At 33.7% G+C, this 22,399-nt stretch overlaps 1 protein-coding gene across 2 annotated transcripts; it reads right to left on the reverse strand.

The window, feature by feature from the left end:
- Nucleotides 1-910: 910 nt before the first annotated feature.
- On the reverse strand, nucleotides 911-21,962 carry LOC134265024 (fermitin family homolog 2-like). Of its 2 annotated transcripts, XM_062747272.1 has the most exons (13): nucleotides 21,631-21,962; nucleotides 21,225-21,478; nucleotides 15,458-15,691; nucleotides 12,661-12,872; nucleotides 11,854-12,062; nucleotides 9,463-9,565; nucleotides 6,348-6,455; nucleotides 5,011-5,210; nucleotides 4,518-4,642; nucleotides 3,617-3,723; nucleotides 3,171-3,386; nucleotides 2,653-2,799; nucleotides 911-2,391 (listed from the first exon to the last, which is right to left on the reverse strand). In XM_062747272.1, exons 2-13 carry the CDS (start codon nucleotides 21,370-21,372, stop codon nucleotides 2,101-2,103), a joined length of 2,100 nt encoding a protein of 699 aa, XP_062603256.1. In that variant the 5' UTR covers nucleotides 21,373-21,478; nucleotides 21,631-21,962; the 3' UTR covers nucleotides 911-2,100. The 2 variants fall into 2 exon arrangements, with proteins under 2 accessions (XP_062603256.1, XP_062603257.1); XM_062747273.1 differs by having other exon boundaries at nucleotides 21,225-21,962.
- Between the last annotated feature and the right edge of the window lie 437 nt (nucleotides 21,963-22,399).

Here is a 22,399-nt window from a genome sequence, read left to right on the forward strand (position 1 = left end):
TTCAAGGCCCTTGGGCCTCTTGTATGTATCTTAGTGTAGTCTACTTGTGTGCCAAGTTATATTGAAATCAGACCAAAATTGTAGAGGGAGTAGCGTTTTTAAAGGTATTTCACAGAAAATTCTATTTTTAGTAACCATGGCAACACAATTCATCAAAATCAAAATCGAATGCACTATTTTATGTATCTTAGTGTAGTCTACTTGTGTGCCAAGTTATATTGAAATCAGACCAAAACTGTAGAGGGAGTAGTGTTTTAAAGGTATTTCACAGAAAATTCTATTTTTAGTAACCATGGCAACACAGTTCATCGAAATCAAAATCCGATGCATTATTTTAGGTATCTTAGTGTAGTCTACTTGTGTGCCAAGTTATACTGAAATCAGACCAAAACTGTAGAAGAAGTAGCGTTTTAAAGGAATTACACAGAAAATTCTATTTTTAGTAACCATGGCAACACCGTTCATCGAAATCAAAAACCGATGCACTATTTCATGTATCTTAGTGTAGTCTACTTGTGTGCCAAGTTATATTGAAATCAGATCAAAACTGTAGGAGGAGTAGCATTTTAAAGGAATTTCACAGAAAATTCTATTTTTGGTAACCATGGCAACACCGTTCAAGGAAATCAAAATCCAATGCACTATTTTATGTATCTTAGTGTAGTATACTTGTGTGCCAAATTATATTAAAATCAGACCAAAACTGTAGGAGGAGTAGCATTTTGAAAAATTGTTTACAGACAGACGGACAGCTAGACAGACGGACGGACGACGGACACCTTACTATCGCATAAGCTCTTCTGGTCTCTGACCAGTAGAGCTAAAAATCTGGTCCATTTTTATGTAGAATTCATCCATACAACTGACAGAATCATGAGATGACCAATTTGCACACTATAACAACAAAACCTTTGCCTGTTTATTCCTTTTTTATTTTCATGACAATACAATATTTTAATAACATGCTCTTCTGAAGACACCTGCAGAAGAATATACAGCAACACTTTATTGGAAAATAGCACAGGGCTTAGGAAAGGGTTTAGTTTTCTTTACATTTGATAAGCTTGGTATCATGGTTTTTTTCATTGGATAACAATTACTTCAACTTATAGCTTTAACTTTTCCCAACAAATCTTGGACATGGAAATACTTCTCCATTTCCATGATTTCTCTAGCTTTCAGCTACTTTCTAAATAAAAGGTCAAATATTTATAGTAAAACCATTAAGAATAAACCAAGGTTGATACACATATATACGGTACATGAATTATAAATAAATTGTGTGAATACCGGTAGAATTATGTAAGACATACTTTACTGTGTTAATTACTTTCACTTTAATATCTGTATACCGGTATGTACTGTACGTAAAACTGGGTTTTGCTGGAATAAAATCATTGTGGTTTTCTATAAAGCCGTCCCAGGATTCTAGGTTCATGCATCGTAAAATTTAAATATTTTTTTCTAATTAAAATGTAAAATCTTGTGAGGATTGGTTGGTTATTAACAAGTACAGGTCATATTATCTATTCCCATACTGGTATACCTAAATGCATGCCTGCATAGCACATCTGGACAAAACAACTCGAGTATATTTTACAATATGATCAGCATATATTCATATATATGACACAATAAACCTTTGAAAGTCACATGATTAATCACATGACCAATATAATTTCATATCTTGCATGCATTATGAACACACCACTCTGGCATGATACTGCAAACTGAGAAAAAAAAAGTTCTATATATAAAACATCAGATACATATCAAATAATATAAAGAAAATGAATATGACAGTAATGCTTAAAATGAAGATGAACTGCTGGCTTGCTTGAATACAGAAATAAAGCTGGGAAAAAATATGGATCAAAAATTTCACATGCTCAAGGTACATGTACTTTTCATGAGTTCCAACACTGTGGTTTCACTTTTTTCCTGCTATCCACATCTTCTTTTTCCTTGTTAAACGGAACCAAACATTCAGCACAAATAATGGATCGTATAGTCAGCAGTGAATATATTTGTTTTAACAGACTTTTAGGCACACTATTGCAGATCACAGATTTACACTTGTAAAGTTAAACACATGTAATTTCAGTACCATCCTCCAGTTAACTTATGAAATAATTCCTCATTGAGAGTTTGATTTTTGTCCGATGATCTCATGGAAAGGAAGATATATCCTCCAATGAACTCATGCACCACTTTACAGTCAGCACTCAAACAAGCAAAGGTCAGAGTCTCCCCCTCAAATTCTAAAATAACATGTCTCACTTCCCAGTTCACATGCCATGATTTCAGACTTCCGTAACGCCATGTTTTTATGGAATCACCAGAGTTCAAGTCCATTCGCATTATTTTGTTTGGCGATACTCCCAAGAGCTCCTGTAAGAAAATACAAATGCATTCAATTTACATTTATAATACAATGACATAAAATACTATACACATTGTTTTCCCTTTCTTTTTCTCTTGTGCATTTTTTACCCAAAGATTAACAGTTTTTTCCAAAAACTCTTTACAGGCCCATAAATGATGAGGGTTAAAATAAGAATGGGAAAAATTTGCTCAAAATTTCTTTCAAGTGGTTAATCAAGACTAAAATTTACTGTAAATTAAGTTTGTCATTGATGAAAAAATAAATACCTCTTTCTTGGCATTCTTCTGCTTGATGATGAAGTAGCTGATGCCATAATCAGGAAGAGACTGCCAGGCTTTTATAAACGCCATCTTGGAATCCATCAGAGGCAGATTCTGGACATTAGCATGGGCCTCTAGTATTCTCTTCTCCAGCTTAAAGGGAATAATGAACAAATTTAATATAGCAGGTTTGCACCTCTTTGAAAATCAGTAAGTTATGAGGCAAAGCTTTGAATTTTCTTGTTCGGAGGGCTATAAGATATAGAGCTGTTCTGTCTGTAAACATCTGATTTCAAAATGATTTCAATTAATAAACAGTACATGTACAGTGTACTTAAAATTACATGTACTTAAATTTATACAGGGCTGTTTAATTAGGGTTCACAAATGTCAAAATAATAATGCTCCATGTATATGTATTGCTCTTGCAATTTTTATTTGTAGAGAATATGCTGAATTTAAATATTCTTCCTTATTTCTTGAAATAGAAATTATTGAATTGTCTATCTAGCAATAGGACCTACTTGTTTCCCTTTTAATTTCTTGTAGAACCTGGGTGCCACATAGTCCTCTGGGTTCTTAATGTCCACCTGTATGGGGGTCACAGGGGCATCTGTGGGGGTCTGTCGGCTCAGCAGGGTCCTCAGACTCTGGACCTCAGTGTCGTAAGAACTGTCCGCCATTGTTTTGCCCTGGGAAGCTAACTTACATGCTGCCATCCACTTGCAATATTCATCTTCCTGAAAAATCATAACATACCACACATTTATACATGGTTGAGAAAAAATATAATTGCAAGCTATTTGAGGAAATATAATTAACAGAGCTTAAATGAGCTTAAATCTGTTAACTTTACTCTTATTGTAAACTAAACTGAACTTTTGGTCATTATCTCACATCAGATATAAAGAAATATGCAGTATCCAAGATGTGAACCTTGGCTCCTTTCTTCACAATTTGTTTATCTTACCGTTTCAAACCTCAGCCACAGTTCAGACATTCCCTCAGGTGATGGGATAAAAAGCTTTATTCCATACTTAGCATGAGAAATGTTCAGATCTGGTTGAGCTTCACAGCCTGTAAAAAGTTGAATGGATAATCTTGTCTTGATTTAATACACCTTCATTGAAAGAATCTAACACCTAAGCTTCAACTAGGAGCAATGATCATGAAGTAACGGTACACATATTAGATATGCATGTGAGAATAAAAATTGTTTATAGTATTGAAATATACTATCTTTAATATTTTTAGCTTGTCATGCAACATCAATGGACTAAAATAAACTATAGCAGACAGACAAAGGAAAAAAAAAATTCCTTGTAAGGCCATATAAAATTGAAATCTTGGTTCTCAGGCCCGCGCGCATCCGTTTTGAGGTAGCCGCATTGCCGATTTTATTGTATTTTTGATAAAATAAAAAGTTGGTGTTGCGGAGACCAATGGGAAAAAAAATTCCTACCTCATTTGTTTCGTAGTTTAGTATTCAAATATCACTTCCGGTAGCCATTTACAATGAGATTTTGGCTACTTCGTTTGAAAATACATTCGAGGACATTACCTACGATTTTTACACGCTGTTAAGCAATAGATAAAGCAGAAGTTTTGACCAGAAATGGAAAGTATATCTGTGATTAAAAAAATTATCTTTATGTTTAAGAAATATATTAAAATTAAAAAAAATACCTTTTCTACTTTATTGCCAATAAAATGAAAAATAAAATGCCGCCCTCCCGCATCTGTTTTGGAGAAAATTGGCCTGAGAACCAGGGAATTAAATATAGATAGCCTAATATGTCACAGCCTGCATTTCATTTTTCTCCCTTTTTTATGATCCCATTCAACAGCTGTTCCATGACCTTTGACCTTACCTTTGATGGATATTTTCATCATTGGACTTCCTGAAGCCTCCTCCTGACTCTTGAAGAAAGCTATAAATAAATCCTTACAGACACACCAGGCTCTCTTGTAGCTCTTCAAGGTGAACTTTTTAGGTCTGAAATAAAAAATTCAAAGTTACAACACCTGCAGAGAACTTTCTTTTCTTAGATCATCTTGATAATTTCTATCATTGATTTCTAAAATTTCCCATCCATTTATTGTGAATAATACTTTCAATATTTATCTGCTGTCCATTTAGCTGCAGAACTGTAGCTTTCTGCTTGAGAAAATTTGGTGGTATAAATCGAAGGTTTTTACAATATATGGAACTGTAGCTCTCTGCTTTATCTGTCTGAATTTTCTTGAACAGAGAGCTACAGTTCTGCAGCTACTGTCCAATATAAATGAATGTTAACTCTCTTCATAACTTCATACTTTCAATAAATACTTTTAAACTTTATTGATAGTTATAAGTAAACTTACTTGAACCACTTGACATAACCACCAAGTTCTGGTACTGATGTGATGTCCCCATGAGAGGAGATGTTGGCCACTTGTAAAGACTGCTCTAAGTTTGACAGATCAGCATCAATGTCATCTGCCTCCATGTGGGGGGAACTGTGGTCCATAATGGAGGAATCACTGGGGGGCTGAGATTGACCCATCTGCATCTGAACCTGAACCTACACGGACAAAATGTTTACAAGTCAGAAATCAGAAATTTTAAAATCAGAGAGTTCTCTCCCTTGTAATCACTTCATCAAAATGTTTTTCAGGATTCAATGTGAAAATATGCTGTGTGAAGATATGCTGTACAAGTAGGTTTAATTTCACATAAGATTTAAAACCCATAAATAATATTCCAACATACTTTTATTGCTATTTTGACAATTTTTAATTTACATAATTAATTTTTTTTTTCTCAAAAAATTGCTCTTTCATAAAATTCAGAAAAATGTGTACATTGCTGGCTGGGTGAAACTTTTACATACAAAAAAAACAATATGTCGGACAATGAACCACATTTCTGAAGCATTGTGCTTGTCAAAACAGGGAGATAATGCATTTAGAATAAACAACTAGGTGCAAAAACCTTGAATTCTCCACATAAGCCAAATTCTCAGGTGTAAAAAATGGAAAACACTTATTAACAAGTCTACTTCATGATTACCAATTAATTTTGATTTGGGAATAAAAATGTGGAAACTGAATTTCCACACAAGATTTATGATATTTTTTCCATTTTATTTTGGCTTGCATTTTGCAACATGCAGCCAAAACTCATACTAAACAGAGACAGAATCTTGATAATTGGAATTCTGAGTCCATCTGCTTTTGCCAACAGAAGGAGATTTATTTTCTCCCTATAATCCTGCCTCTGTTCTGAAATGATTTATTCTAAGCATCACTTGGTTTACATCAACTCTTCACTCCAAAAGCTCACCTGTAAATATTTTGTTTCCAAGGTAACTAAGAGGAGTGCATACAAAACTATTAAGTCTTTGAAGATTTTCATCTCCATTGAAACAGCAAAAAATCTATCATACTGTTTGCACATGCCAACAGAAAGAGGCAATTATTTTATTTAGATACTGACTTTCCCCTTCATTTTTTATAGCACCAGTGTTAACCTCCATGCATTGGTCAAGTTTAATTCAAGCAAACTCTATCAAGTACCTGCAAACATTTCCAATTTATTACTGTTTTTTATCACAGAATTTTGGGTAGATTGTTATTTGCTTGAGACTTATAGGACACTTTTTTTAACCACCCTGTAAATTGTCCATGTTGACCTTGTGTTCTGAGGTCAAATTCTTTACCTGCAGCGCTGCAAACATCATCATTTCTTCTTCTGTACAGTCGATTTCCTCAGACATTATACTCCATTTGGCTTGTTCATAGATCTGGTTAATCCTCACAGCGTCGTACTGGAAGAAAAAAAGGAATCAAATCTTTCAGTTCACCTAATACTCGACAGACACCTTGATTGATACATGAATGAATCTTTGCAGTAAAAAAATTGCTGACTAAGACCTTGGAAGAACAATAGCATGGCTTAAAACATAATGTCTGATCAATGCAACAAGTTTTTTCTCTTCTTAATGCATATTGCATGTAGATTATATGAAAATTAAGTTCAATGACCATGTAATTTTGAGATTAAGGGATAAAAAACAATTTATATACTGTAACAAAATATGCCAATAAAGGGATAATAACAAATTACATGGGGAAAAAAAAACAAAACCATGACAATAAAGTAATTGTAAGGGATTAGACAAGAGCCACTTATATTAACAAAGACTATAGGTCCTTTATGTTAGTGTATTGCAGAAGTCACTGTCCTTAAAAGATATTTCAACTTCTTAATCTTCTAAGGACAAAACTACATGGAGAAGAGGCAGATTTGCTTACAATTATACAGTATAGGATGTGCTCACAGTGGATGACTATCAAGCCTCTATACAAAGCCTGCTGTGTGTGCCCTGCTGTATGAAATGAAGTTCAATGGCCATATGATAAAAAGAACTCTCAAGGGTCTTCCTGTACATTATGTATGGAATTTATGAAGAAAATTGAAGTTCGCCTGCCTTTCAGCAGATAGTGCTCACCGCAAGACTTCACTTGACAAGCTAACACATTCCTTGAAGGGTCTGCAACACTGTTAATTCTCTTATAATCAGTTGCATCACGGAAGTTTTTATCTCTCACCATTCCAAGCCTCAAGTCAGTTTCCAAGACAACCCAAATATTTATGTTTCAGTGTTACATGCCCACCAGCCCCCCTGGCTTATTATCACTGGAGCAAACCTCAAGGAGGGATTTCTTGGAAACAGATCATGTGTTTGTGTTTTTCTTTGTATGAGGGATGTCTCTTTGAAAGAGCAACATCTACCCTCTTGAACACTCAATGATAATTAACTATTCCCCTTCTGTGACATCAGATGTTATATTTTTTGTAACATGTAACAAATGTTGGCACTTCACTTATCTGAAACATGTTTGACACTTAGAACTCGACTGCTTATGATCAAAAAATGTTTTTGGTAGTAAATGTTTTGCACAACTTGTAAACAAAAACACAATATTTACAGTTATAAATGGTTGACGGCTATATGTAGGTTAATTTGATGATCAAACTAAGTTGGCTTCCTTAAAAGTACATAACCTTGACTAGAGGATGAATCAAAAATATATACCAAAACAAAATGAGACAGCCAAAAAAACAAACCCTTCCAACCCACACAAACAAATGTTCCGCCATGGTTTAAATGAGATAAACAAAAATAAATTGTAACAATGCAGATTGAGCAGAGGCAGTCAGATAGGAGCAGGTATGGTTCATTATATGAGCTAAATACTTCAATACTGTACAGAACCCCAAGCTCTGGAGCCATTCCAAACACAGCATCAGGAATGTTATTAAATTCTGAATCCCTGTGCCTTCATCTTCAATGTGCAAGCTTTACCTTTACAATAAACTTGGGAGGGAAAGGGCTACTTTCTTTTTCATTCATTACAATAAACCTTGTTATTCTTGGGGGGGGGGTGTTATACTTTCTATCAAGAGATATCTCAACCTTTAATCTGGATCAATATACATATACTTGTCATAAAATCTTCACCAGACAAAAATAGTAGTGGAGATCATGTAAAGAAAATAAAAGGTTTATTTGTTGAACTCTTGTATTGAATGACCTCATGCTTTCCTCCTCCAACAAGCTACTTGGGTATTTGTATGTATATAAAATATACCCTTTATCTTTATGATACAAAACTCCTAAGGCCCCCCTTGTCGGTATAGCTTCCCATCCTCCTGAGTGTGTCATAGCTTCATAAAAAAATTATTTTTCATATCCAGATTTTCTTTGCCTTATCTGACTCCCACATCTAGATTCCCTATGAATTACATGAATCATAACTACCTCCCCTATCTGATCTTGTTCTGATCCCCCTCTCATCACATCCATCAATCCAATTTATATCTGACAATATTATCCTAGTTTTATCAGGAATCAGGCAAGGATCAAGAGAATTGGGGGAATATCATGATATAAATATGTAGGGATTCCTACTATAGGAACTCAGTCTGTAAGGTTCACTTAAATACTTCATTATAAATACCCAGTTAATAAATATAAATGAGTTGCAAACTAACATAGGTGCCATTTAATTTTCTGTAAATGCTTGGAAATTTCCTGTCATTGTGAGGCCATTTTCAGGCATTCAGTGCTCATCATAATGGCAATGCTGTATAGAACTATTTCCTCTAACCCTCAATTAGCGGTCCTAGGCCAGGAAACTGTCCATTATGACCCTATAATTTGATTGGTCACAGCTGTGATGGCTAATCATGACACCTGATTGCATGGTCATTTGTTTTACATCAATTCAGCAAAAAAAAAAATTATGTATGTCATCATTCAGATGTGCTCAGGTAAAAAAAAATGAATGATCATTCATGTCTGCCATTTATATTTACAGCTGAGCTTTTCATTCACTTTTTGTTTGTGTGGCTTTTCTCACATTTAGACAGGTATTTACATATTTTTATGCTCTCTGAGCTCTTCGTCAACAGTGGGTGCACAAGTCTCCAGGTACAACGTCAAGTGTTGTGCACACAGGTTGACGCATGCTAGCTTTTCATTTTCCGACCACTATTTACTTTCAGAAAAACATTAAATACATCTTTTTTGGGGCTGTATTACGGTAATCGTAAAGTTATTGTTGCATGATCTGGCCTAACGCCAGACTTCTCCGGTAAGACTGCTTATGTAATGTGACCACATTAAACCTTTGTGTGTCATAACTTTCAGCTCCTTAGCCAATAATCCTATTACATTAAGAATTTTCCCTCTCTTACAGACCACCTTAGTCGGGTTTATAAACATAGATCACCGACATGTATAAACCAAATGCTGAACAAATATTTACCTTAGTATTCAAATCGTAGAAGTTATAAAATTTAAATTTCAGTTGGAGGAAGTTATTATCTCGAACTCCCTGCTCCATTAAAGACCTGGAAGAATCAAGCCACCTGAAAAAAGATAAACATTTATAAATAGATACATCGTAGACTGACAAGCTGTAGCAACAGAGCAGAGAAGGCACACACTGTTCTGTTCCTGTAAACTGAGTAGGACAGAATACATCTTTATACATGTACATATAGAGTTGTATATTTATGTAGAATGATGTTCAGTGTCTTGAAACACATTTTTTCGGCAGGAAAGATTGATGGGAAACCTCCACAACTGGGCACCAGGCCCAGTCTATATTTACGCTACATAAATAAAAACAAATATCACAGAGTTCATACACCCATCAAGACCTGGTCATTTAAGGGAGTCACTCCGAAATCTACACCTGTGTGGTTATAATGGTTTATATAAAAAAAAAGATGCATTAGGCGGCCTGAACTCCTGTACATAAAACAGAGGATAAACCACATGGTGCTAGGGTCCCCACAAGATATTAAAAGATATCTGTTTACTAGGTAATGCAGAACAAGGGCTGAACACCCACACTTTATATTTTATATCTGTACATATAATCTTTAAAATTGAACCTATAAAATACATGTTAACTTTGTCTTGGTATAACTTGATAAAGCATTTGTAGAACAAAAGATAATGACTATAAACATGTACTTAATACAATTGTTGATATAGTATTATCATGTAACCTGTGTTATCAAACATATAAAAAAAGAAAAAAGGCTGAGGAGGGAGCGAGCGTAGGAATATTGATATTTTTTATTTGCATCCTACTTTTTAAGTTATTTTAATTTCTTAATTACACAACTTTACCATATAACAATAATGTTGTTTGCTTGTGAAGAGATTTTTATCATATGTGTGACCACACTTAATATCTTGCAATGTTTCGAATATATAGAAAAAGATGCATTCTGTCTGTACATAAAGCAGAGGATCACTTAAAATTTTGCTATCAACAGGAAATACCACACTTTATATTTTATATCAGTACACATAAGAAATTGAACCTATAAAATACATGACTTTGTCTTGTAACTTGATAAAGCATTTTAAAATCATTAAGATTGCATGTAACCTGGATTTTAACTTAATTTTTTCATATAACATTTTCCTCATATGACCACACAAAACATGTTCACTTAAAATTTTGCTATCAACAGGAAATACTAATAATTTCAGCAATAAGACACCCTGACCTTGAACTTTGTTTTAAAATCATTAAGATTCTGGAAACTTGATTTTCACATTTTCTTCTCAACATGTTCAGTATACAATGTTCCAGGGAATATAAGAGAAAAGTTTTCTTTTTTATAAACCTAAAAATCTTTTTTCTGCTGATGCATGTTTTGCAATAGACATGATGAAAGGCTCTGTTTAGATCTTTATTTACGAGTTGTTTAATCTTAGTTCCTTCAATGCTTTCATGACCTTTTTAATTATTTAATTTGTGATCTGGCAAAGGAGCCAGGCTTATCAGGGTTATTTTTGTAGTTATCTGTGTTTCCGGTAATTTGCTTGATATAAATATTTTTAGCAGCAGGTGAGATGTTATGACCCTACTCCCCCCACAGGTGTAGAAGTCTGTTAGATTCCTACATTTAATGCCACTGTCAATCATTATCTAACTGTACTTATATCTATACTCTGAAACATATGCAGTAATGGTTCTCAGTACTTGATTTTTTTGTGTTTTTTTTGGGGGGAGGGGGGGTGTACTTGTTAGAATGTTTGGTTAATGAATGAATCATTTTATGTTGATTTGTATCACGACTTTGTCAATAAAATTGTTTAATTAATGAATGAATCATTTTATGTTGACATTTGTATCTCGAAGAAAAGTAAAATATTATATTTCTTGGTATTACTAAGAAGAAAATGTTGACTTATTTCTTAATTTCCAAAAATATACTTTCAGAAGCACACCAAAAATATTAACATTAAAAGCTGAATCATACATCAGCTACTGAATCAGTAAATATTGATTTGCATGAGATTTTACCAGGATAAAAGATGCTGATCAGCAAGCTCATTTCAGCTAAGATGGAGAAAAGTAAAATATTATATTTGTTGGTTTTGAAAACTCGTGGCATTATGCCTTATTTTGAAGGCTTTGAAAATTTAAGCTTTGAATAATTAGATTATCTTCAAACAAGTAAATAAATTGTCATTTCATTCCAAAACTGTACTTTCTAAAATAAATTATGTTTGTCCTTGCTTTTTATCTTTTCCTACCACAATTTCTTTCTCCAAGAAATTCATTTAGATAAGAAGTAGACCCAACTGTATACATATAAAGCTTATAGTTAAATCTTAAAGTTTGACTTACGCAAAGTTAATGCGCGCTTTTTCTGTGAGATTTTTGGGTTTGTGAAGGTACTGCAGGGCCTCTTTCATGGGTATTGGTGGGCTATTAGCCAGAGCGGATTCCATGCCTCCCTCAAAAGACAAGCTGTACATGGATCCTGGGGACATTGTGCCATTCAAAGTGTTGTAGGGGGAGGGAGAATTAAAACCCGGCGAGCGGCCTAGTGTGTTCTGAAATAAAAAAGAATACTGGATACATTTTTTAAGCATGCACATGGCGAAATATGATAGGCCTGGAGCACATAGTGTGCAATTTTTTTGTATTAAGAAATTGCAGGTTTATCTTGTGTCACAGCATGTTGTTTGTGAGTGCTGGGAAAACATGATATCGAAAGAATGTGCTTTCTTCATCAAAATGTATTCTCACTCATTCTTATTTTATACCAAGATTATTATTCAAATCTATTAATTATTTACATCTATCTCAATGCTATTTTCATCAAAAAATTATAAATGCAAGGATGCCTGTCTGATAATTTTTTCAAAAGTACGTCATTATAAGGTCATATCAGACTTCCATTCCTGATAAGTTTTTTGAACTTCTTCATTTATAAATACAGATGAACCTTGATATCTCTAACTTTTATATCTTGAATATCATGGATATGTTGAAATGATTTGGAAGTCTCTTCCACTTTTTTTCCTAAAACCTCAATGACTCAAACCCTTAGATATCTGGAAGTTTTTTCTCAGTCCCTTCAAGATGAGATAGTGACATTTGACTGCAAACATTGTGTTACACAGAATCTACAATAGTCCCTGGACTTACATTAGGAGATGGACCGCCCGGACTCCTGTTTGGGTACGGACTGAGTCTGTCCAGACTCCCGGTGTTGGAGTGGTTAATGCCGTTACTTGTCGGCATCTGGTCGTGTAGGGAATCCCTCTTCTTCTTTGTATTTAAATGTTCCTTAATGTTCTTTTTTAAATCATCCTTGTCCATGAATTTCATCACTGACATTTCTTCAGGATTTCTAATTCCTACAAAAATATGGGTACATATGTACAAACCCTTTATATTTACCTTCAAATCTAAAGTTGTGTATGCTGTTTTAAAGTGTATCTTTTTTAAACAAGATATACAAAAAAAAAATCTGTAAAGTTGCAACAGATTTTTTGCATGAAACACATATATGTCAGTGTTTGCTGTTTTAAAGTGTATCTTTTTTAAACAAGACATACAAAAAAAAAATCTGAATATGCCAAAAAGTAATTTAAAGTTGCAACAGATTGGTTTACTGGTTATTCATTTATCGATTGTTGCACACAAAAGAGAAGAAACTGAAATGCATTTAGAAAAGTCATATATAATGCATGTCCTATTTTGTGAGAATGCATCAGTTTCACCCACTTTGCAATCATCTTGCAACATTAAATGCTACACACAATTTACATATATAATGAAACAGAAAACATGAATCAATACACTTTTGTAAAAGAAGTTTCTTATAAATCCAGTTTTGTGTTGAAAACTGCAAGGAAATAAAATGAATGCAAGGTATTTGAGCAACCACTTTGATTTAGTTAACAGTATTTCCTTGTTTTATATACTTCAATCAAATCCAAATATAGAAAATTTCAGAGGAGGAAAACATCTAGCAATAGGATTTTTTAAAATTGAAAAATATCATGCATCTTGGACAATGGGTGTTATGGACATCTTTTACAAGGTGAAAAGCTCTGATCATCATATAACTGATCCTTTCAAATTTCAAAGATTTCAAGATTAACTTGTCATTCATGACAGAGCCCAATTGTTTTCTAACTTTGACTTTGCCTTCCTACCAGTTAAGTTTTATCATAATGTTGTTGATTAATATCAAAGGGAATTCCCAGGGGCCAGCTTTTGATCATAAATATATATACACAATGCTAGACACTTCTAGAGCCACACCCTGGTGGCTACAAATCTCAAAGAGGCATCCTTCCGCCATAAATGACCAATTAAAGAGCTGGGCTTACTAAGTTGATTAACTATTACATCATGGTAAAAATCTTAATTCAATCAAACACTGCTTTATATGCATTTCAACATAGCTATGCACTTTGTTGGACACAAAAGAGAAGATTTTCAAAGAGACAGATAATTTCTGGTGGATGAATCACAATTTTGGAAGGTCTTATTCAACGTGCCATTCACTTTGTTAGATGTCATTTAGAAAACTGGCCATCATAATTTTGCATGGTAAAATTTCCTTCCAATTTTATCTCACTATATATTATGCTGCACTAAAACCCATTGCCCTGGGGCCATGAAATTCACAATTTTGATTTTAGGTGCACTATTATTTTGGCTTAAGTTTCACAATTTTGGTAGGACAATGCTGATTACAATCATACTAACAGTTTGACTGCTTGAAGTCCAGGAGTAAAAAAGAAGAGTTTCACCCACTTTAGCTATTTATCAATACAACTTTAGCTATTTATCAATACAACATTAAATGCTACACACATTTATTCCCTACATCATATATAACTGTAATTTCCCTAAATTATTACATCCTGGCCTTTAAAACTACTAAATGTGGGGAAATGAATCAATACACTTTTGTAGCTACTTAATGATAGATAAAACTGTAGGAGGAGTCTGTATTTTTAGTAACCACAGCAACACCGTTATAAATCTTTGATGTCTACTTGTGTGGTTATTTGTGTATTGAAAACTATTTTTGCAAGGAAATAAAATGAATTGCACTATTTTATGTATCTTTGTGTACAACTTATTTTGTTAAAACACAAAGAATCAGAAAAATGTTTAACACAATCATTGAAATTAAAAGAATTTCACAGAAAATATTTTTAGTAACCATGGGTGTTCAAAAACCGATGCACTATTTCATTTCACCTTTGATTTCAAACTGTAATTAGCGTTTTAAAGGAATTTCACAGAAAATTCTATTTTTAGTAACCATGGCAACAGTATTGAAATCAAAAACCTTGTTTTATACACTTCAATCAAATCCAAATATAGAAAATTTCAGAGGAGGAAAACATCTAGCAATAGGATTTTTTAAAATTGAAAAATATCATGCATCTTGTACAATGGGTGTTATGGACATCTTTTACAAGGTGAAACTTGGCTCTTAACCCTCATCCATATAACAGAATTGTGATCCTCTTGTGTGCCAAGTTATTGAAATCAGTCTAAAATTTAGCAAAGAATTTCAATTTTTTGCCAGAGAAATCAAAAACTGATACCTGTAACTTGTGTGAAAAGAACAGAAGTAGGAAGTAGCATTTTGAAAAACTTACTTAAGCAACAAAAAGAACAAGAAAATGCCTATAAGTTAAAAATAAAAATGGAGGGCTCCAAAATAGTACAGAGGCTTTAATTTTGCTGCTCTAAACAGAATCTGTTTTCACTCTTTTTGGTATTCTATGTTCCAAATATTTGTCTACTTTGTGTTTTACAAGGTACTTTCTCTATAGTGTCAATTTCAAGTATTGACAATAAAACTGCAGTAAAAACATGTTTACTATATAAAAGAGTAATCTCATGTTGGATTGTCAGTTTTTTGATTTATATTTTAATGCTTTAGTCCATGTTTGCAGACTATGATACATACCTAACTCTTTACACAAGGAGGTGATAGCAGAGAAAACTTTCGTGGAGAAATTCATTCTCATGTCTAGGATCTGGAGATCTGGGAGCTGTAGTCGGACATTCTTGTGCATCGGAGTGAACAGAAGCTTGGCGTCCGCCTGGACATCATACTGGTCAAGAGTTGACCGGGACCGCAGCAGCCACTGGTTTTTGTCTGGCCACCAGAGGGCATGATCAGACCAATCCGCAGCAATATCTGACGAAAAAAAATAATTCAAAATCATAAACACATGTAAAATATCATGTGGCACGTCATCATTTATAAGACATGTTTACATTTATTATTATATAGAGCTATGAAAGTCTTGAGTAACTAAACATTCATCATTTTTGAACGACCAAAAATTTTTATTGAAACTCAAGAGAATCTTAGATGTATTTGATAAAGGACCATGGGTCTCCCTCTTTATGACATCTCATTGTACATGTAATACAATATTTCAAAGCTCTCAGGATAATGTATATGACATATCACTCTCCTCTGACAAACCCAATCATATTACCCACTTGGCTTTCGGTATGTAAAACCTGAGTAACTTAAAATTTTTCCAGCTTTTTATCTGGCATACCAAGGGTATGAGAGATCAGGCCTCGTCAGACAATCTCTAGACTTGTACGTTTTTTGCATCCAGACATATTCTGATATTATATCAAGATGATCTGGCTCTGAGAATTTTAGGGTGCAGTGAGAACAGAGCACCCTTGTCCTGACTCACAGATTTATAAAGCTAATTTGAGGCAGAGTGGGTTTCTTTGTACATGTATATCTCATTGCTTAGCATTAAGATTTTCCTACAAAAAAATAATGCAAAAACCTACATGAAAAAAATCTTGAAAATGTATAAAAGAAAATAATGAGCTAAACTGTTACATTCTCAATCTGAATTTCATACAAAAAATACAACGAAATACAAAAACTTACAGACTCAGAAAAAATCTTGGAAAATATAGTAAATGTATAACAGAAAATAATGAGCTTAACTGTTACATTCTCAATCTGAATTGACTTTAGCAGTTATAATATTAGTGTAAACTATTGAATTTGAATATCAGTAATGATCCACTATTTGTTTGCTAATTTTGATATCCAGTAGTCCTAACATTCTGTTTACACAGAGTTCAAGACCTCAGGTATATGGGCTATTTGAGGTATCAATGGGTCAATACACTGACCACCGATAGAATGCCTAGCACGGGACCTTATCCATTCTTATCAAGGATCACTTCTATAATTATGTAAAACTATGTATATATAGGTTCCAACATTCCCGGGGTCTCCAAGTAACTATAAAAAGATAAGTCATTAGGATAAGGGAAAATAATGCAATCAAAGACACGAATCAAGAAAATTAGGTCAAGCTGATTCAATCAATAACAGGTACTCTTTTAAAGTTATTCAATCACTGCATTGGAATGTTATCATCTAAGTTCTGATAAAGATACAACAGGTATTGGCTTTACAAATCATAAAACTTCCAATAAAATGAAATTTAAACAGTGCTTCTTGCTTTAAAATCCCATTTCCTGTCAGTTGAGGATCAATTCTTGCAATATTCACATTTTTTTAGCTTATCAAAGTAGGTCACATGTCTGCATATATGCAAGATTTGTATGGGAAAAAGTGTTCAATTAGATAGCTAATAGGCATATATTACATATAATGAAGCTAGCAAGGGAAAAACTATATCAGCTAGTTTAGCATTCATCCTGATACTAGTACAAATTATGGACATTAATTCTAGGAGGTGTGATGGTGACAAGATAGTCTAGCTACTGTTGGACATGTGTCTCCTCTGGGCTTAAACTGGGCCCACACCTAGCATTATAACAGATAGGCAAAGAACGTAAATAAGGTGGGCCTGATCCCTCAGTAAACTAATCTTTCTTAACTTGTCACTTAATACACAATGCATTACTAACATTCTACTGGGGTCACGAAAAAGTGACCAAGATTTGGCAACAAATTGACTCCCCTGACATGTATTTATGACCTCATTATATAGCAGGTGTGTTTAAGTTTTGTATGTTAGAAATGATTTTTCTTCCCCTTGTAATTTTTTTTTGTTGGTTTAATCTTGTAGTGTCATAAAGTGTCATCTGCTCTAATAAACCATAAAACTATAGTATACTGTCATAATACATTAGTAATTTGATACACATACATCCATCTTCAAATAAGATTTAAATGTACACTTTATCTAAAAAAAATATATGATGCATAACTATTTCAATTAAAATACCAATAAATAATTAAATATCACATATATGTAAGTTTTAAATGACCCAATAAATCCTCTCATCATTGGCAATTATTCCCTGATAATTGTGATCCTTGTAGAGACATTCTTTGCATCCTTGATAAGTGGCCACAGAGGTCCTTTTAAACAGCCCCTCTCTGTTTGTCAACAGTAGACAGATTTCCGCTACATGGTCAATATAACGCCAAGTTTATCCAATTTGTACAAATATTTGTCCAGGGAACTCTTTTAGCCTTGCTTGGCAAATATAGTAATTATAGGAGTTTCTTTTCTCAGAGGAATTTCAAGGGAAGAAGGCAAGTAAATAGTAGTCGTGAGGCAGACAAATAAAACAATTACATATTTCATGGATTTTAACACCTAAATGTGTCAGGGAATCGTACAGCAAATACACTTACTTCCCGGAATGAGTTAGAAAACACTCTGAACATGAAGACATGCACTTTCTATTATCACTCTTGAACCATAAGCCATGGACCCTTATCATGCCCTCCAAGCAGATGGCAGAAGTGATATTTTTTGTTCTAATGTACAGATGCCAAGCGGAAAAGAAGGCATTTTGTTATTTACAGCCATTAGGAAGATGCATGCGGGAGATACTTAGGAAATGAAACATCACAAATCTAGAGTTCTTGATTTTTTTTTTTTTTTTTTAATTATCTTTTTTTTAAAATGAGACCTTTGTCGATGAACATATTAGATGCCACATGGTCACAAAGCATGACTTTTGGCATAAAAATGAAGTTAGTGTAAGGAATATACGACATAAAAGTGATAAATTTCACCTAAGATAATGGTGTACAACACCTGAAATCTTCACGGAAGTTTTATGTTTATCAGTTGTCAAACTAATGCATGTAAACATGTACAGTGGAGCATGCTTAGCCGAGCAAACCAGGGCAAAATAGAATTCTAACTCAAAACAGGATTTGATGTAAATTGTTAAATGCGTAGAACACATAGAAGATTTGAATGGTATATTACCGGTACACAACTGTGCATAATTTATCTGAATATAAATGATGAAAGTAGACATGTATGCATGATATAGACCTCAAAATGTGATGCTACTGGCTAATCATGCTAATCATATGATGGAGTTGAACATCATGTGAGCATGAAAAGTAGGTCTACTAAATAGTCATTTATGTCATTATATAAATATTTGTTGGGGAAAAATTACATGTGGATGTGAGTTTAAGGTGCTTGCTCCCAAACATCCTATTTAAAACGACCATAAACATTTCCGACAGTGTATTGATTGGGTTGGACATTGAATCCTTGCATCGTCTGGACCTTTCAGCGCATCACTTTTCACAGTAATGACAATGTGCCAATGAGTCAGTGAATTATCATTACTAATTTATCTTCACCTTTCATACTAATTCTCTCCTCTTTATCTTCCCCATAACCTATCTTCCTTATCTCTGCACTGCTAACTCTTATCTTCCATTACATAATCTAATCCAATGTTCTCATACTGCATGAATAACCTAGATCATGTATCTACATAAATGTATGTAATGCATACACCTTTTCTGCATATTAATCTGGGGGCAATGATAACTTTTCACAAGTGTCTGACAAGTATCTGAAAGCTTGGAATGTCTCAATAAACTTTTATCAATATTTCAATCACATGAAGACCTGTAGGTATTTTCATCTTCTACTCTCTGCATGATATATATAAAAGTTCAGGAGCTTCTTGAATCATACAGTTATTTATATCATGTTTTCTATAACAATCACCATTTTAATACCTGTAAAACTAGTCTAACCTGTGCAAACAACTACTTGATATGCAGAGTTTTAAATAGTCCGTAATTTGAAAAGTCAAAAACAACCATGGAATGATCAACTTCTAAACAAGGAAGAAAAAAAAACTTTCAACTGAATTTTGGCAATGACACAAACTCAAGACTGAATGAGAAAAAGAATTTCAAGATGTAACTTAGCAGTCAAGATATTCACTGTGTTTATCACACTTCGCATTTCTGAATAAATTAAAATATATATTTAGGCAACAGGCGATTCATTAACATTAATATTTGCTCTGTTTACAGTCTAAAGGTACACGAATACAGAGAACCTTTGTCATCTGACGAATGACCTATTTTTCCAATTCAAAACATCAGGTATGAGAAAAATGAAGAAAATTATTTCTTTTCAATGAAAAAGAGATATCTCATATTCATTTCAATGGAATAGGCTGTTTCTATGTAAGAAGTTAAGAACCCATTCTAATCATTCGATCTTACTGGCATACCAAAAATAAAGACTTAAAAAAAATATCCACCACAGAAATCCGAAACGATTTGTAACCCTGCAAAATATTGGGCGTTTCAAACGACGAGGATATTTAAAGATATCGTCCTTCAATGACCTCTTCTCGTGTTTGTATTTCAGAAATGTGAGCCATATACGAAAGTGAAATTAGCATTTGTAAAATACCAACCAGTGTGAACACAAAAATCCCTTTACTATTTCAATTTCACCTTCTTCTTGACAAAAAGCATTTCCTACTGTGCTGAGCTTGTAGCAGTAATTTTAAGGGGCAGGATCATATATATTAAGGGTGGGCCTTTTCTATACCGTAACCACTGAAATGCAATTGAACATTGCTACTCTGTTTTCCACATGCTGAAAATGCTTTACCGTATTGTCCTTAGATTTTTTGTTGCTGCAAGTAACAGTGTGCTACTGTGTAGCCAAAAAAAGAGTTAGGATTCACATTTTTTTCTCCAAATCAGTAATTTATAACATTTCAAGACACAAAGATCTTATAAAGGTAGAGAGAGATCTACTTATTAAGTGTAGAAATGGTATACACCAGTCTATACTTTATTTACTTTTGTATACGTTAACTGACAAATTCCCCCTATAAACACCATTAATCATTTCAATTAACTTGGAAAACTCCCAAGTACACATGAAAAGTTTACTTGTCCTAGCTAGGATGTCCACAGACTCTGTACTGTAGTGACAGTGAGAAATGAAAGGATGTGTATTCATGGTATTACACCTCAAACAAGATGTCCTGTCAAGTGTTGACCATAACATCCTTGTTCGACTTGTCAGTGTATTGAATACTTCCTCAACATTTCAATTATGGCGAGATATTTGATATCAGTGATCGCAATTCTAAGTGTTACATTGGTGATCTGGGAAGCACATATCTGTTACAACTATATATCAAATACCTATCCAAATACTTTCCATCTTTTTATACATTTTTTGGTACTTTACTTTCATTCTGTTAACTATGACGAAAGTAGAATTTGTGAATCCAACACAAAACTACATTACCAAATACCAATTCAGACATAAAAATTAACACAGATGGAGTGTACGTAGAAAACAAATTTAGATTTTCTTCATTAATCAATGCAAAATAAGGTATCAGAGTATTTAAGCTTTGGTTCAAGCACTGATCAGCATGTAATATGTTTATTTGGACCCAAGTATACACACCTAAAGCCTCCACCAGTTTCACCATCACTCCTCCTATGTGAAGGTCCCCATTGACCCTCAGTTTTTTCTCCACCTGGACATCTGTCACCTCAATGGTCAGTTCCCAGGAACCATCCACTTTTCCACTCTCCGTCACGTAATCAGCCATAATAATCACACACAATACACAATGTCTATCTTGTCAATGTTAAAAACAATAAAATCTCATCAACCATCTACATCCAGTCTAAGAAGCTTTTTAATTTCCATGGTCACTGTAAATAGATAGAAAAATTATGCGTTTCACTAAGTAATCCACTTGAAGAATATGACATATAACCTCGGAAGCTCTCTGAAATAGATTTTTCGGGTCACTCTTAATCGTCCCAATGCGGAAAACAACTGTTTACAAATTCATGCGATTTACCTTTGTTACGGGAACATTCTCCCTTTAAAAGTTGAACGACAAGTGGAAACTTTGTGATAAACAGAATCCAACGTAAAGGCAGAGTCCACAGTCGCTTAATTAAAGTTAACGAAGTTTACTAAACCGCAAGTACGAAACACTTTGCCCCTATTTGGATGACGAGCGTAATCAAGAGCACAACTACCGAGTGGCGTTTAAAAGCGAAGACGTGATTGGTCAATAATTTTTCACAATGCGAAAGACTGCTTGCATGCTTCAAGAAGAAGTTAATGCATTTTTCACTTTTTTGTTCTATAAAGTATATCTATTTCTACCATTCTCAAAGCCGAGTGAATACAGTTGTGGGAATGCTTGCATAAAATTGTCAGAGGTTCCGAAAGAATGGGAAATCCCTATTTTCATTTCCAATTTTTTGACCAATGAGAAAATTGCTTTCATCATAGCCTCTTTTCGGGTCTGTAAAATGATGTCATATTACGGGAAATACCTCATTCTCTGCATACTTGAGGGGGTGCTCTCAACGTGCAAAGTGACTCATATTCTTGAACAATAAACAGAACTGTGTAATACAGTAGTTTTAGGTTATGATCACACACATTCTCCATTTTAAAAAAACATTTTCACATGCATTTTCTCTCCTTCTTTCATTATCAGAGAATGTTAAAAATAGTAACAGGGAAAAATATAAATATAGATTGTATAATTTAATTTTAAAAAAATAACAATGTCTGCATATCTTTAAATTAATTTTGTTAACTTTGTGTGTGTG

Source organism: Saccostrea cucullata, unplaced genomic scaffold (genome assembly GCF_032062105.1).
Source record: "Saccostrea cucullata isolate Sc308-1 unplaced genomic scaffold, CSIRO_AGI_Scuc_v1 ctg357, whole genome shotgun sequence".
In the NCBI taxonomy this organism is placed as follows: Eukaryota; Metazoa; Mollusca; class Bivalvia; order Ostreida; family Ostreidae; genus Saccostrea; species Saccostrea cuccullata.

Bases quoted from the DNA above. Each gene is read 5' to 3' on its own strand.
- LOC134265024 (XM_062747272.1), bottom strand. From the start codon at position 21,372: ATGGCTGATTACGTGACGGAGAGTGGAAAAGTGGATGGTTCCTGGGAA. The intron at 12,873-15,457 runs GTATGTATCATA...ATATTTTTGTAG, and splicing joins CTCCTTGTGTAAAGAGTTAG to GAATTAGAAATCCTGAAGAA. The intron at 4,643-5,010 runs GTAAGTTTACTT...TTTTTATTTCAG, and splicing joins GGTTATGTCAAGTGGTTCAA to ACCTAAAAAGTTCACCTTGA.